The 16790-nt window shown below is 36.0% G+C and overlaps 1 protein-coding gene across 1 annotated transcript in view; it reads left to right on the plus strand.

The window, feature by feature from the left end:
* Window positions 1–5394: 5394 nt before the first annotated feature.
* LOC106874930 (NADH dehydrogenase [ubiquinone] flavoprotein 1, mitochondrial) overlaps window positions 5395–16790 on the plus strand; it is a 19062-nt gene continuing 7666 nt past the window's right edge. The window contains exons 1-9 of the mRNA XM_014922844.2: window positions 5395–5516; window positions 7652–7716; window positions 8792–8881; window positions 9135–9283; window positions 9669–9802; window positions 10734–10798; window positions 11658–11762; window positions 13804–13929; window positions 15333–15398. Coding sequence (XP_014778330.1) covers window positions 5465–5516; window positions 7652–7716; window positions 8792–8881; window positions 9135–9283; window positions 9669–9802; window positions 10734–10798; window positions 11658–11762; window positions 13804–13929; window positions 15333–15398 — 852 coding nt within the window. The 5' untranslated portion in view covers window positions 5395–5464. The remainder of the gene's footprint in view (window positions 5517–7651; window positions 7717–8791; window positions 8882–9134; window positions 9284–9668; window positions 9803–10733; window positions 10799–11657; window positions 11763–13803; window positions 13930–15332; window positions 15399–16790) is intronic.

Below are 16790 nucleotides of genomic sequence, written 5' to 3' on the forward strand. Positions count from 1 at the left end.
CCTTCAGCTAATGTTTTTTGAAATGTGCAATGCAAAAATTTCATGTCTGATGAAATGTTAAAAAGTGAAATTTAATAAAAGCTAATTGTTTTTCAAGAAATGAAACATGTAAAAATATATTTTGTGAAATGTAAAATGCTGATGTTATGTGAAATTTTATGAGATGTGAAACATCTGAAGTTGTGTAATAAGATGTTTAATGCAAAAATATGCAAGCTCATGAATGTAAGAAAATGATGCATTGTGAAATATGATTCATGAGAAGATGTATTGGAAAATGTGATATAAAAGCCTTGTGAAATATGAAATTGGACAAGATATCTTTTAATATCTGAAATGCAAGGGCTTATATCAAATGAAATGTTACAAGGTGATGTATTGGAGAAATTCTGAAATGATAAATATTGGAGAATGGTATCTTGTAAAATGTAAAAGATTTTATTGTGAAATGTTAAATGCTAAAAAAACAATGTTGTTGCAAAATATGAAATGTGAGATGGTTTGTCTGTAAAATGTGAAATATGAAATGTAATCATACTAACCTCTGAGAAATATCTGATATATTTTCAAAACGATTTTGAGGTATTTATGCAGGGACACATTTTAAATGCAAGTAATAAGGGTAACTAGAAATGGAACGAGCTTATTTATGAAGGAAAGTGTATAAACATAACCAAGGTAAATGAGTTCATAAGAATGTCCAAGGTTTGAATATCACATCCTTTGGATGACAACTTCCTCCATAAAAGAAAAAATACCATTCCTGGGGCTCTCCTCTCTTCAATTATACTATGGTGCAGCACAACAGCTGCAATGGCTGCCATCTCCCTCAAGATTCTTTGCTTGAGTTCTAAAGCTGTGCAGGGTTTTCTCAACATACTCTCTTTCTGTCAGATAATCCCACAAGAAATAGTCCAATGGAAAGTTCAGAGAGTAATTACTTTTGTTGGCAACAAAAGCTTTCTCTCTCTGAGTGAAAGGCAGATTGTACGATGCTTGAGCATTGCAAGATAGTGAAAAGTTTTGGGAAGATGAGTTGTTGGGGAGAAATTTGTGAGGAATAAATTGTGTGCAGGGGCATATGAGCATGGGTAAGTTTGAAAGTAATGAAGCTAACATGTTCTGCAGGTTGTGCACTACCAGTGAGTGGGTATGTTAAATTGTAAATGTGTTGAAAGAAAAATTGAGCATAAGTGGCATCAGATGTAGTGTTGAAAAGAAAAGACTCCACTTTTTGTTGTTAGGAAGAGGATGCAGCCATAGAAACCATGCCAAAGCAGACAGTAGAATTTGGTGCAGCCCTCTGGTTTACCAGCTCCTATTAAACTTTCCAATCCATACCAGTATGGAAAACAAATGTGAAATGATGATGATAATAACGATGATAATGATGATGACGGTATTACAGATCCACTTCAGCTGATTTAGTGTGATGAATATGTATGTATGCATGTGTGTGTGTGTGTGTGTGTATGTGTGATTACATAGGTATGATTGGATATGCTTGACAAGTGACAATTAAACCGCATAAGATTTATCTCTAATCCAAAACACGTTAAACTCTCACTCTCACTTGAACACACCGGTTCGTAATGACATAATACGATGTATATAATTATATATGGTTATAGAGTTCCCAGGTCTGGTAATGTCATTACTTAGAGTCCCACCAAATAGTTAAACGATATTTCTGCAAATAATTATCGGACAATCAAAATACATAACTGAACTAATTTATAGCAGTGACCTTGGAAGTGCCTGCGGGTTGTCATACATAATATAGTGTAGGGGGAATAATTAAATTTTGTTGTTCTTTAGGATCAATAATAAACGTATGCATTGATTTTATTTCACTTATTACTATTAAACTAAGTAATCCTTAGACCAATTAACTAATCGATTGTTTAATTAATCGAAGGTTCGTCAGAGTCCTTTCATCGAATGATTGACCGAATGATTAATCAAACAATTGATTCGTTAATTGGTCAACTAGGAAACTAATAATGATAACAGGAGTGAAATAGAACCAGCGCTCGTAAATGAACAAAATTTGTTTCAACATATAATTTCACATCAAAAGTCTTACAAACCAAAAGTAACAAAAGTATCTGACATGACAAAAAAAAATTTTCAAGTCAATGAGTTGCTTCCCTTAGATCAGTTGAGTAACGAATTTCAGGTTTAATTTATGCAGCAATAAAATTTCCAAATAAAGCAAATAATAAAATCAAGATTACTAATCTCTTGGTTGATGGTAAGGGAGAAAAGGTTAACAGGAAAAGACGAGATCCATCAGATTTCAAGGGTTGCCTTTGAGATTTATTAATGACTGCAGCAAAGACTCATCTATTAAATTCAAATAGGAAATCGACTGGCTTCAGAAATATTCTCGGAATAAAACAATCATCTCCATGCCTAAAAAAGGATGAGGTTGTCACTACTAGACTGCATTTCATCATGTCTGCTCAGTGAAAGCTAATATGGGATAAACAAGAACATCATACAAACATGCACATGTATCCAGATTCAAGATTCTTGCCTAATACATGTGCCGTGAGTGTCTGCTTTAAATACATGTGCCATGAGTGTCTGCTTTAAAGCTGGCACGAAGGAATATATATATATATATATATATATGTGTGTGTGTGTGTGTGTGTGTGTGTGTGTGTGTATATACACATACATACATACATGCATGCATTCATACATACATTCATATATACATGTATTTTTAAGTATACATATAAATGTATGTTTATATGTATGTATACACATACATATTTAAAAACAAAAAATTCACTCATTAGTCCAAAATCAGTGAAGAAGAATAGTGATAGAGGCAAAAAAGATGTGCATTTGCCAGGCAAGTCATCATCATCATCATCGTTGTTTAATGTCTGCTTTCCATGTTGGCATGGGTTAGACAGTTTGACTGAGGACTGGCGAGCCAGAAAGCTGCACCAGGCTCCAACCTGATCTGACAAAGTTTCTACAGCTGGATGCCCTTCCTAATGCCAACCACTCGAAGAGTGTAGAGGATGCTTTTACGTGCCACCAGCACACGGGCCAGTCAGGCGGTACTGGCAACGACCACGCTTGAATGGTGCTTTTTACATGCCACCTACATGAGAGCCAGTCTGGTGGCACTGGCAACGACCACACTCAGATGGTGTTTTTAACGTTCCACTGGCACGAGTGCCAATCAGTTGGTACTGTCATCGGCCACATTAGCGATTTTGATTTTGATTTCACTTGCCTCAATAGGTCTTCGCAAGCAAAGTTTATTGTTCAGTGAATGAAGGGTACTCATAAGTAGGCTGGTTAAGAAATGATTTCAGAATGGAAGCAGGAAGAATTAGAAGTGTTGGGAAAAGAAGTAGACAGAAAGGAAATAATGAGAGATATAGAAATATAGAGGTAATAGACTAGGATAGAAAAAGAGAGAGATAAAAGGACAATAAAGCAAAACTGATGTCGCAATAAATCAACGAAATTATCAAGGTAAGGAGAGGAAATAGGTGTAAAGGTACAAAATGAGATTAACAGATGGAAAAAATTTTCTTCCCATCAACCATGTGAGGTGCTAAGACTGAGTATAGTAGAGGAGAGAATGAGAGATAACTGAAGGTCGAGAAAGGAAGTGATCAGTGAGAATTGAGTGGGAAGGCAAGGAGGATAATGAGAATGAGAAGTGAAAGTGGTTCCAGGAGGGGATGCAAAGGAAGAGAGGGAGTAATATATGCTGATTCTGCTCTCATGTTATTACAGCCACTGTGTAGTTCCATGGATAGAGAAATGATGGAGAGCTGAGTGCTAAAAGAATGAAATTCTGGAATGTTTGATTGTACAGAATGGGTGTAGGGACAGGGCCTAGCACACACAAGCATAAACAACATGATTTTATGACATCATCTTTTGTTGTGATTAATGAATCTTCTTAAGCACAGCAAATTATCAAGCATCCTTTGTAATTTCCATGAGGCTCAGCATCTTGAGATCACCCTTTACGACTTCATCTCATATCATTCTGGACCCCTCTCTTCTACAAGTTCATCTACTTTAAGTGACCAGCACTTTATGCAGCTGTCCTCATGGATACATATCACGTGACCTAAACAGCAGTCTTTTCTCTTGTATGCTACACATGATTCCTCTTATGCCTAATTGTTCTCTCAATAATTTAGCCCATTGTCATACATGCACACTGACATTCCACATTTAACAGAGCATACCGGTTTCATTCCTCTCTAGTCTTTGCATGTCCTTTGCATTCAAGGCCCATGTCTAACTACCATGTAGGACTGCTGTTTACATAGAAGCATCATACAATTCACCTTTCACTCTGAATGAGATACATTTTGTTGCCAACAGAGGTAAAAGGTCACCTGTCAGTGACCTATCTCTGTGGTGTTGGAGACGTTTGGAGGGGCTGGGCTGCTAATGGTGAAGTTCTTGTCATCGTTGGCAGCTCACCTTACCGAAGTGTTAGATGATGCCCATGAGGATGCTTGGCTGTTCCAACATCTTAGCCTTACTATTGCCCATGGTAATGCCATGAGCATGTTGGCTTGCTTCAGAAGGTTTTGTTGAACCTTGAGGTGTGTGGTAAACTGAGGCACTTGGTGTTGAATTGACGTGTTCTTTCTTTCTTTGCTACTCTTTTCCCATTTTTGATTTTGGACATGCAAATGATTATAAAGAAAAAAAAATAATAATAATTGTGCTTCGGGTTTCGGATTTGGATTTTAATGTGGCATATTCATGTAATTAAATATGTTGTAAATGAAATCGCAAAAGTGTTTTGTTTTATAAACTCGCTCGTTACTGTTTAGCATGTAAAAAAACTTAAAAGGTTCTATATTCGGAAAAAACAGACAATTCAGATCAAAGTTGCGTATTGGGTTGCCTCAAAAAATGATAAGAGAGGAACACCTGTACTCTCAGGTACCGTGTATAATTGAGTATGCAGGCTTTTTTTTCTTTTTCTCGCTCTCTTATACTCATTTTCATTGCTATTTCCATTTATTATTGTAAACTGTTATCTTTTGCAGTTCTTAATCAAAATCAAAGAAATAACATATAATGAACTATTGTATATCACTAAATGACACAAAGCAAATATTATTTATTACTCTTCTAATAATTGGAATTTATTTCATTTTCAGTAAATCTTATAAAAATAACACCTCGAGTCAAGCAGTTAGTTTTCAATAACTTCTACACAATTCATGAATTCGTCTTTCGTTTACATAATCCGCAGTTAATAATCATTGATACAAGAGAAAAAAATTAAAGAATATTATATTACCATAAAGATATTGCATTATTATTACTATAAATTAGATTTATAATTACACTAATTTTGAATATAATACGTAAATGTTATGGATGTATGTTAAAATATTCAGTGCGGATCTAATTTGGGCGACCTTAGAAAGGGCGTCTGGAGATTTACATCGTTGTGATGGCTGCATCTCTCCGGTCTCTGTCGTCGGCTGCAGTGTCAGCCAGACAGGGTATGTATACATACATTCTTATTTCATGTATTTCACTCTAAATCTCCCGGATCTTTTGTAATTACTACCCGTTTGAATCCTGCGACCATTGACATTGTCGAGGTCGTCAAAATAATCTTTTCTACTTTAGGCACACGACCTGCTCCTGAGAGCAAGAGAATAATTCCTCGCTGGTCGTGTTCCCCATTTTCGGTTTCAATCCCCGGTTCATTCCATTTAATTTTACACCTTATTTATATTGTTAATAGTATAACACCTAGAAAAGCACGAACGTCGCACAATTTCATTTCCATCTTCTTGCTTTATATAACAAATTATGATTTCATCTCTTTAAGGACTCAATTAACTGAGATCGATCAGCCAAATACCAGTCAAATACCGATAGATTGAAATCAGTTTTATGTAACTTAATCATCTCTATCGTCCATAGAGAAATACCAATTTTATTTTATGTGAGTAGGGAAAACAAACATGCTGAAGGAAATCAAGAGCATATATTTACCTGGACGGGTGTCGTTCTGTTATATAATTAGACCTTGAAACTAAGCAAGCGCAGAAAGTAAACATACATCGTAATAAAAAGAAATAATATATTTCATAATCAAATGGCATCTTAATATTTCAATTTGGAAATGAAGCACCCTGCAAGATACGTAAAGAACCTTGCGTTTTTGTTGTTTTGAGGATCCAAAACTTAAAATATACCTAACTTTGTTGTCTTCGAGATTCCCACTCCGTTTAAACCATATTATCATTTAATTTCTTCTTTCAAATGTTATTCCTGTATTCTCGTGTAGTTTCTTCATATTTAATTTGAGAATAGGGCATTTGTTATCCTTCCATAACGTATGCTATTTTGACAGCATTTCCATGATGTACTAATCCTCCATTCGGAGAACATACACACACGCTGGAGTTTGTAACTAAATAAAACTTTTTAATTTCATCTTCCCACCATCATCACCATCATTTAGTGTCCGTTTTCATACTGGCATGGGTTAGACCATATATATATATATATATATATATATATATATATATATATACACACACTTTATTTAAAAGCAGCAGAAATATAACAAAAGGTATTACTCAGAGTTTCGCGTTCCCGATCGTCGGACAGATTTGTTAACAAATCGTGAAACTCTAAGTAACAGCTTTTGTTATATTTCTGCTGCTCTTAAATAAAGCATATTACTCTACCTCTGGTATTTGAGTACCCCTTTTTCCACCTTGTTTCACATTTATGTGCTTACTCCGTTCTGTATATATATATATATATATCTCGAAGTGTACAGTATTATATATCCATTACGGCTGATCTTACCGATTGGTTTTGCACTAGGGGTTCAACGGAGTGTTAGATAACAGCCTGATTATGTAACCCTGTGCTTTCCAGAGATGGTGGTTATGGAATGCATATATTTATTCCATTACTCTGAAGAGCATGGGGTTACATAATCGGTCTGTTATCTAACACTCTGTTGAACCTCTATTATGAAATTGATTGGTATGATTTGCTGTAATGAATATATAATATTGTGCACTTCAATTAATATACCACTCTATTGACAAATATAGGAGTGCATATTTTTTCTGCCTCATGAATTTTTAGGCAGCTAGTGCAGCCCCTCAGCTTACCAGCCCTGGTCAAACCATCCAGCATGGACAATGGACGCTAAATGAAGATGATATATTTGCCTTTCTTTTGGTATTAATACATGAAGTACCAGTTGAGGGCAATGAATTGATGAAATTGTTCAAGCAAAAGATGGGTTGCATTGAGGTATCTTTTCTGGCTTCTTACTTTCTGACAGTAACACCTGTATGGAAACTGGATGTGAATGATGATGATACTCCTATTATTTTCCTTCTATGCCTTTAATCTGTCTGTTTGCTTTGACTATTGCATTAAATTACTCCCTGTTGCCTTTTGTCACATTCCTATTTCAATTTGACCAGCTAAGTTGTTTGTTCTCTTCATTTAGTCTTCAAATTCCAATTTCACCTGATTATAAAACACAAAAACTTCAACTTTGTCTCATTTGTCTGAGAGTAAGGCAAGCAAAGGCAACAAACACTTCCTTGCCATCTCTGACGAAATTATTAACAAATGTGTTTCTTTCTCTTTCCAGTCCAACTCACCAAAGCTGCTGTTGGTTACTCAGTTGTTAGAAATCAGACAACTAATTCCAAAAAGGTAATGTTGAATTTACCTGATCTAGTCAAACAAAAGACTCAATATGCTCATTAAAATGGGTACAATATCAATTATCAAACTAGAGTTATGTTCTCTATAGTGTTTCCAACATCCAGTGACTCAAATCCACCTGCCTTCTCCATTGTAAACAACACCAAAACCAAATGTTTACATACGAAGAGACTTAACAATTAAACAAATGCAATATGCCCCATTTTGCTTCCCAGCACCTTATAAGTAAATATCTCTATGTCTGAGGGACTTCTGCGGGTGTGCTTAGATTCAGTTAGTTAGTTTGAAGTGGACGAGATATTATCATGATTAAAAAATTTTAAAAAAAGCAGGGTAACAACTCTGAAATTTAAATTATGAAAATTTATTCTATCCAAATACATGACAAAATGTCTGTAACATATATGGAATTCAAGACCTATGAACTGGTTGTCCAATACATTATATGTCGCAAACTACTACATAACAGTGTGCAGCATAGTCCCAGGTGGGTGCAAGATCTAGGTATTGTTCTTAAGTGTTTGATTGACAACCTGTTTCTGTAGGTCTGTGTATGCGAACCCAAGTGAGGCCTTTCACAACCCTAACACTTACAATTGCTATGACATCACAACCATCATCAAGTCAAATATTTGAAGAAACATTAGAATTAGAAATATCTGTAATTGGGTCATATGTTTATGACAAAAATGTGTTTTTGTCAGTTCACAGTAAAGAGGACTAAAGATGCCAATTAAATTCCATATTTTAAATAGCCAATATGCCTCTACCAAAATAAAGTAGATCATTATCATTTTATATTAACTTTATACTATATTGGTATCAGTTGATCAGGCTTTTAGAAGTTGATTTATGGTTTGATATCCTTCCTGTTACCAATGCATTTGGTGGTAAAACTCCACCCTAAACTATCTTTAAATTGTTAAGTAATATGTGGAATTATTTCTAACCACAACAGAACTATTTAAAACTCTAGTTTCATAATTTTTCATGTTTTTCTTTTTGTCTATTATAATGTTTGTATGATTGGATACACTAATTATATTTTTATTTCTACCTTCAGAATGTTTATGGACCTTTAAAAGATGAGGACCGTATTTTTACCAACTTGTATGGTCGTCATGATTTCCGCTTAAAAGGCGCTTTAGCTAGGGTAAGTCTTGTTATTTTCACCTAAGATTGTGTTGTAGAAAGTAGAAGTCCCATATTACACTTATCAGTAATACAATGGTGACATTGGAATTTTGCCTGAGAGAGTTTAGCAGTTAAGCAAGTTGAATCTTTTTCCTTGACGTAATGCTGTACCTTTCTTTCAATCACTCTTTCAAAGCAGAATTTTGGAATAGAAAAAGTTCTGTTATGGAATCCTATTGTTGTTAATGTTATTGTTTTATGTCTTTTTGTAGGGTGACTGGTATAAGACTAAAGAAATTATTCTGAAAGGACATGAATGGATCCTGAAAGAAACTGTCACATCTGGCTTAAGAGGCCGTGGTGGAGCTGGTTTCCCAACTGGAATGAAATGGGGTTTCATGAATAAACCATCAGATGGGAGGTAAGACGTTTTATTTTTTCAGCTGCCCTTTTGTTTATTTCCAAATTTCATTTGTCTTACTGGACATCATTTGTTTATGAACCATAAGGACTTGGCACTCTATACAAACTGAATATCTCTAACGCTGTACTGGCAGACATAAAGCATTTATTTGCAAACAGATGCCTTGGAAAAGTACAGTAATGTTGACAAGGAATACTTTTTTGTGACACTTTTTCATGCAAGGTCACATGTTTTCTATCCTAGCTTCAGGTTGATCAGTGTCTTGTGAAAGCAATTTGGAATTTGGTGGGTTATTTAGCTATTTTGTAAACTCACTGGTATTCGAAGTGTCCATACTTTAACATACAGTAACAGCATGATGTTTTGTTTGCTTTCATTACAGACCTAAATATCTTGTGGTTAATGCAGATGAAGGTGAGCCAGGAACCTGTAAAGACAGAGAAATCATCCGATGTGACCCTCATAAACTTATTGAAGGTTGTTTGGTAGCTGGTCGAGCCATGGGCGCGAGAGCAGGTTGGTTATTATTTTCAGAAATTACTATATTTATCGATGTAAGATATTATCATTGTTGTTTTATAGGGTGGTGGCTATCAAAATCGGTTATTACATCTGCATTCAAATCAAGGTCAATTTTACTTTCGAGGGACAGCAAATTGTAAGTTGAAGAGGGCATTATGATTAGGATGTTTAGTAACTGTCATGTTTTGGAGAAGAATATAGTTTGGGGAGAGGGATTAGTGTTTTAATTGTGTACCTTAGGTTCATAAGAAGTATTGTTTTAGAAAATGTACTTCTGGTATGTGAAAAAGATTGCTTTGCAGTTATATAGTATTTTTCAATGACTATGAGCAGTTCCCATGAGTACTGTTTCCTGGATTTCTTCCATTTTTGAATCCCCTGGGATTTGAGATAGGTAATAGGTTCTGTTTCCCATGAGTACTGTTTCCTTTGCTATTATTTCTAGGGCACCTACAATTGTGAATATTGTTTTAGTCTTAAGTTTCCACATTTTGCCAATTTCTATTTCAAGATCTTTGTACCTGCTCAACTTTTGATAGATTTTGACAGATACACTTATATCAATCAGGGCAGTCATATCGATGAAGAGGCATGATTTTCATCTGAAATCCTTCCATATGACAGCTGGCCTATTTGCATCTATCTTTCTGTCAGTTTGGACTGAAAAGTTCCATAGGAGTGAGATATGATCTTTTTCAGCACTGAAGGTAGTTTGTGTGTCCCACCAGTTTTTATGATGGGATACGTCATTGATACTAGGCTGTTATGATAAACCCTTCTGTTTCTGATTGACTACTCTTAAAACTGCTAGCCTTGTGCCTAAATAAGAAACTATTATTATTATCATCATCGTTATCATCTACACTTTCTTTGCTCTAAAGAATTACTGTATAGTTAATCAAGAATTTACCTTGTTATCTTTTAGCCTACATCTATATTCGTGGAGAATTTTATAATGAAGCTTCTAACTTGCAGATTGCCATTAATGAAGTAAGTCAAATTTTCTCTCTCTCTCTCTCTCTCTCTCTTACACACACTTCATCTCCTGCCTCTCTCTCCTCTTCTCTCTCTCCCCTCTCCTCCTCCACCTCCTCCTCATCTCTCTCTTAGTTGACTGAAGATTCTCACAACTACCATTTGTTGTGAAAGAGATTACTTTAATTAGATGTGTAACTATGGAGATTTGTGGCAGAGTTTTGCCTCTTTCTTAGAGAATAACAGTTGCATTTCTTGAGTAAACATTGTCAGATTCTCGTTTATATGGTAAAGAATATTTTGGTAAACAAGACTGATAGACAGTAGGGTGGTGGTTGGTGCTATTCTCAGCTGTTAGCAAGATTTTAACCATTCCACAGTCATATTGTCAAATTACCAGTCAGTTTGATAACTCTCAAGTAAAAGTATACAGAATTATATTGAGTTTGCATGTTACCTTGATCAGTGACACTAGAGAGACACAAGATGGTTACCTGAGATGGGTACATTGAGGCACTGGAGAAAACTTGAGTTGGCTATATTGTGATTCTAGGGAGACCTGAGCTAGCAACATTGTGGTTCTAGGAAAACCTGAGCTGACTATATAATGTTATTAGAGACCTGAGTTGATTATATTGTGGTACTGGGAAGTTTCAAAGTGACTTTGGCACAGAAGTTTTAAAATGTGAGCATTTCTGTTGTCATAGTAATGAATTGTGTTGGTGGTAGGCATGTAATCATTGATGAAGATTAGTAAAAGAGCTTGGGAGATAACATATCACTAGAGGACTCTATGATTAATGAAAATAAAGGACCAAGAGATGTTGGTGATAGTCCTGATGACAGTCACTGTTATAGATGTTTGTCTTTTCAGGCCTATACTGCTGGGTTAATTGGTAAGAACGCTTGTGATTCTGGTTATGATTTTGATGTATTTGTGCACCGGGGTGCTGGAGCCTATATATGTGGTGAAGAAACAGTAAGTAAATTTTCATTCCTGGATATTTTATTGTTTTTGTTTAAAGGGCAAAGCTAATCTTTGTGTGAAGATGGCAGGGTTTACTAGATGAAAGTGGACTTGGTTTATTAACCCTTTAGCATTTAAACCAGCCATATCCAGCCCAAATATTCTACCCGTTTTATGTTGTAACTGGTCAAATCTGGCCTCTCACACCTGCCTGATAGTGTCATTTTAAAAATAGACAATCACATCATTGCAGTTTCAAAGCTGTGAGATAATGCATGATTAAATCCAAACTATGTGATTAAATAAGTAAGTTTGGCAGAGTAATCTGAATGCTAAAGGGTTAATGCTTTTGCTTTTATTTTCTCTTGATGGATAGAAAACAAACTGAACCATTAGTTTGTTGCCTAAAGAAGCCTGTTAAACACTAGTATCAGTCAAATTAACCCCAGTGTTTTAGTTTATTTTGTTTTATTGAAAACTAGAAAGATGAAAGGCTGATAAAGGTAATATCTGGCACATGTACTAGGGTTGATTATATCATCTGTATGTCTTTCCTTGCAGATTTGTGACAATGTTAGAAATCATCATCATTTTATCTCTGCTTTCCCTGCTGGCATAGGTTGGATGGGTCTCACTGTCTAGTTCAGTTCTTATTTGGAGTTATTGTCCTTATAGAAGAGTCATAAGACCACGTCTCACTCATATGGTTTCTAATGCTAGATGCTCTTCTTAACACTTACCACATTACAGTTTCTATTCAGTATGTTTTACCATGGCACCAGCACCAGAGAGGTTGTCATGTCATGTCCTTCAGTAGTATTTAAGAATCCTTTCAACCCTATCATGTCTCCACTTGTTTGACATTATTATTAACAATGTTGTGAAATCAGCAAGCTGGCAGAATCACTAGCATTTCTCCCAACTTTACAGTCTGAGTTCAAATTCCCCCAAGGTCATCTTTGCCTTTCATCCTTTTGGAATCAATAAAGTAAGCACCAGTTGTGTGCTGGGGTTGTTGTAATCGACATACCTGCTCCCTCAGACTTGCTGGCCTTGTGCCAAAATTTGAGACCAATATTATTACTATTATTACAACAAGGGTTGCGGATTGGCAGAATTATTAAAACATTGGAAAAATGCCTTGTGGTATTTGCTTTCTATTCCTTATATTCTGAGTTCAAATCTCACTGCAGTCATCTTTGTCTTATATCTTTTGGGATTGATCAAATAAAGTACCAGTCAAATACTGCAGTTGATAGTATCGACTCACCACTGCCCTTCAAAATTGCTGGCCAAAATTAGGAACAGTTGTTATTATAATGGTGATGAAGGCAGTGAGCTGGTAGACTCATTAGTACACTGGATGAAATACTTCTCAGTATTTCACCTGTCGCTCCATTCTGAGTTCAAAGTCCACCGAGGTCGACTTTGCCTTTCATCCTTTCAGGATCGATAAATTAAGTACCAGTTGTGTACTGAGGTCAATCTAATCGACAGCCCCCCCCCGTCCCAAATTTCAGGCCTTATACCTATAGAAGAAAGAATTATAAGGCTGATGGATTGATGGGAGCATTAAAAAAGTGTCATCTCATCCTCTATATTCTGATTTGAAATCTCAGTAAACTCAGCTTTGTTTTTCATTCTTCAGGGTTAATAAAATGAAGTACCAGGTAGGTACTTGAGTCAGTGTAGTTATTTAACCCACTTCCCTCAAAATTACTTGTCTTTTGCCTAATTTAGAAACCTTATTAAGACAGTGGTGGATTATCAGAATTGGTATAATAGTGGACTAAATGCCTTATGGTATTTTAATTACATCCATCCTGAGTCCAAATTGCACTGATGTTGACTTCACTTGTCCCCAATTTTGTTTAAATAAAATAAATCCCAGTCAAATACTGCAGTTAATTAAAGTGACTGTACCACTCCTCCTAAAATACAGACATGTCTAATTTAAAAATTATTTGTTTTTTGTAATTACTATTTTTTTGCCATCATATATGTATACAATGTTTCTTCCATCTTACTGAGCCTTATATTTTCGTACTTGTAGGCTTTGATAGAATCTTTGGAAGGCAAGCAAGGAAAACCTCGTCTGAAGCCACCGTTTCCTGCTGATGTGGGTGTCTTTGGGTGTCCCACGACAGTGTCCAACGTTGAAACTGTAGCTGTGGCACCTGTGAGTAAACATTCTTATTTAGTTGCGGTGGTGGTGGGGACATCAACTAACTATACCAGATGATTTCTTATATTTAATGTCTGAGTGCAGGCATGACTGTGTGGTTAAAAATTTTACTGTGCAACTATATTGTTTTAGGTTTAGTCATGCAACACAGCACCTTAGGTTAGTGTCTCTACCATATCCTTAAAACAACCTAAACTTTGTGAGAAAATTTGGTGGATAGAAAACTAAGGTGGAAAACTGTAGGAGAGATAGTAACTTAATCAATTGACCTCACTTAGCTCTTGTGGTTACCTTTAGTGGAGTCCACCCTGTTGCAAGCTTTCAGGCCATCTCTCTAGTTTGAGAATAACTTCCTCCTGAAATAGATCATAGGTTCTCTCTTTCCTTATGGAATCACAGCATGGTTAACAGAAAGTAGTCTTTGTGTGCAGTTGATGTGCAGGTACGATGAACACTAAGGATATGCAGGAAATAGATTTCCTCAAATGTGCAAGGAATTCCTTGGAGGTAGTGGACGGTTTTTGTTACCTAGGTGACCAAATTAGCAGCAATGAAGGTTGCTCAGGAACCATAGTTGTTAGAACAGGAACCAGCTGGGAAAAGTTCAGGGAGCTATTACCTTTGTTGTTCACAAAAGGCCTCTCTCTTCTGAGTGGAATTGGGAGACAGAAACTAGTGTGTGATTGTTGTTTCATATGTTCCCATTAACAATACCTGGATAAAAATGATGTCTTTATTTACAATCTTCAATAAGCAAAAAATTTCACAGTTTTAGCTTTTGATATGTGAGAGCCAGGAGAATGAAAATATCTTACTTTGAAAACAAGTATGGTTTGATGACAGGATACTTCACATTAGAATCAAACTTATTACTTGATGGTTATGAAGCAAACTTCTTAATCACTCAGCATGCCTGTACCATGATTGAATTCATTTTATGAACTAGCTGTTCAATATGGCTGGTTCAGGAAAGCTCTTTTTGCCTTCATTTTGTAACTTTGATGTATTTTCTATTCCTGATAATTTATGATATTCTATTGCAGTGCTCTGCAACCTTTTTTCACTTGTGGTACATTTATAGTTTTTTCAAAATTCAGCAGCACTCCTGAACTAAAAATATTACTGAAAGTGTAGGGAAAAAAATTGTGTTCATGTTACACTGCGACAGATCTATCATCATTTTGTGGTACACCAGTGTGCTACAGCATACTGGTTAAGGAGCACTGTTTTATTGCAAGCAATTGGTGGTATTTTATGCTATTAGCATATTGCCATGGGGAATTTGAGGTGTTTTGTATTGTTTCTATACTGTTTTAGGCAATTTGTGGTATCTTATGTTGTTGCTATGTTATTTCAGAGAATTTGTGAGGTCTTATGTTGCTGATATTCCATTGCAGGCAATTTGCAGGCGAGGTGGAGAATGGTTTGCTTCATTTGGTCGAGAGAGAAATCGTGGAACAAAGGTAATTTTTTTTATTCCTGTCATATTGTGATTGCATGAGATCAGGTTCAAACTTTTTCATTTATCAATTTATTTAAAATTGAATTTTTATTAAATGGCTTTAGCAGATGATAGTACTATTAGTTTCCTTGGAAACTGTTCGATGGTCAATGCAGTGGACAACATAATACAAGGAACATAACTCTGCTTATTCCACTTCGCCTGCTTGAACAATTCCCCATCCTGATCATCGTTTAACGTCCTTCTTTTCTGCCAACACGAAAGGAGAATGTATTATGTTGCACACCGCATTAACAGCCGAGCAGTTTCCAAGGAAACTAATCGTACTATCACCTGCTGAAGTCACTTCAAAAAATTCACAAAATGGAATAAGTTTTTGTGATGTAAATAGAGAGCAAAGAATTTATTGTCCATACAAAAATAGTCATCTCTTATTAGCTGATGCTTTATATGCTTAACAATCCTCTTACCTGCCTTACATTCTACTTTCTCTCTTCATGGCACACAAACTTATTTATTCCATAAGATTTATATTTTTTTAGACTTTTAACTTCACTGTTACAAATAAAGAGATTTCAATATATTAAATGAAAATTCCATCTTTGTAGATGAGGCTAAGAGGCCACAAAAATTATAATCTCATAATTTCATTCAGCTCATCCATTTAAACATTTATTCCATTATGTGAAATGTATTAGAAACACAGCAGGGTATGAGAAACACCAACTTATTTTAGGGTGTATAAAAATAGGTTTCATCTGTCATCTATATAAAGGGCATCAGATGTTGTGGGCAAAAGAGAAGACTGTGCTATGATCATGTGATGTGTATGGATGAGGAGAGCTGCATAAATAAAGTGGTGCTGATCTCCAGTTGTGGAGGGAACCTGTGGAAGGTGTGGAATGAAGTGATGAGAAAGGATCTGCAGATACTGGACCTCATTGAGGAAGTGACAAGGGACTGAGACTTCCAGTGATTTGTTGTATTTTAGTGCCTGCCCAGTAAAACCATCCAACCCATGCCGGCATGGACAACGGACGTTAAATGATGATACCTCGTCGACGAGTGACAGGGACCTTCTCTTTGTGGCTGGAGACTTCAACGGTCATGTCGGACGTCGTGCTGGGGGCTTCCATGGCATACATGGAGGCTATGGCTTCGGTTCCCGCAACGAGGAGGGAACCAGACTGCTGGAGTTCTGTGATGCAACCAATCTTATGGTCTGCAATACCAACTTCAGGAAACCTGCCAGTCACCTAGTCACCTACCGCTCCGGCAGACACTCTAGCCAAATCGACTACATCCTCGCCAGAAATAGGGAAAGAGGGCGGCTTATAAATGCCAAAACCTACCCTGGCGAAGAATGTACCCCACAACATAGATTAGTAGTTAG

Source organism: Octopus bimaculoides, chromosome 10, assembly GCF_001194135.2.
Source record: "Octopus bimaculoides isolate UCB-OBI-ISO-001 chromosome 10, ASM119413v2, whole genome shotgun sequence".
NCBI classification, from domain to species: Eukaryota; Metazoa; Mollusca; class Cephalopoda; order Octopoda; family Octopodidae; genus Octopus; species Octopus bimaculoides.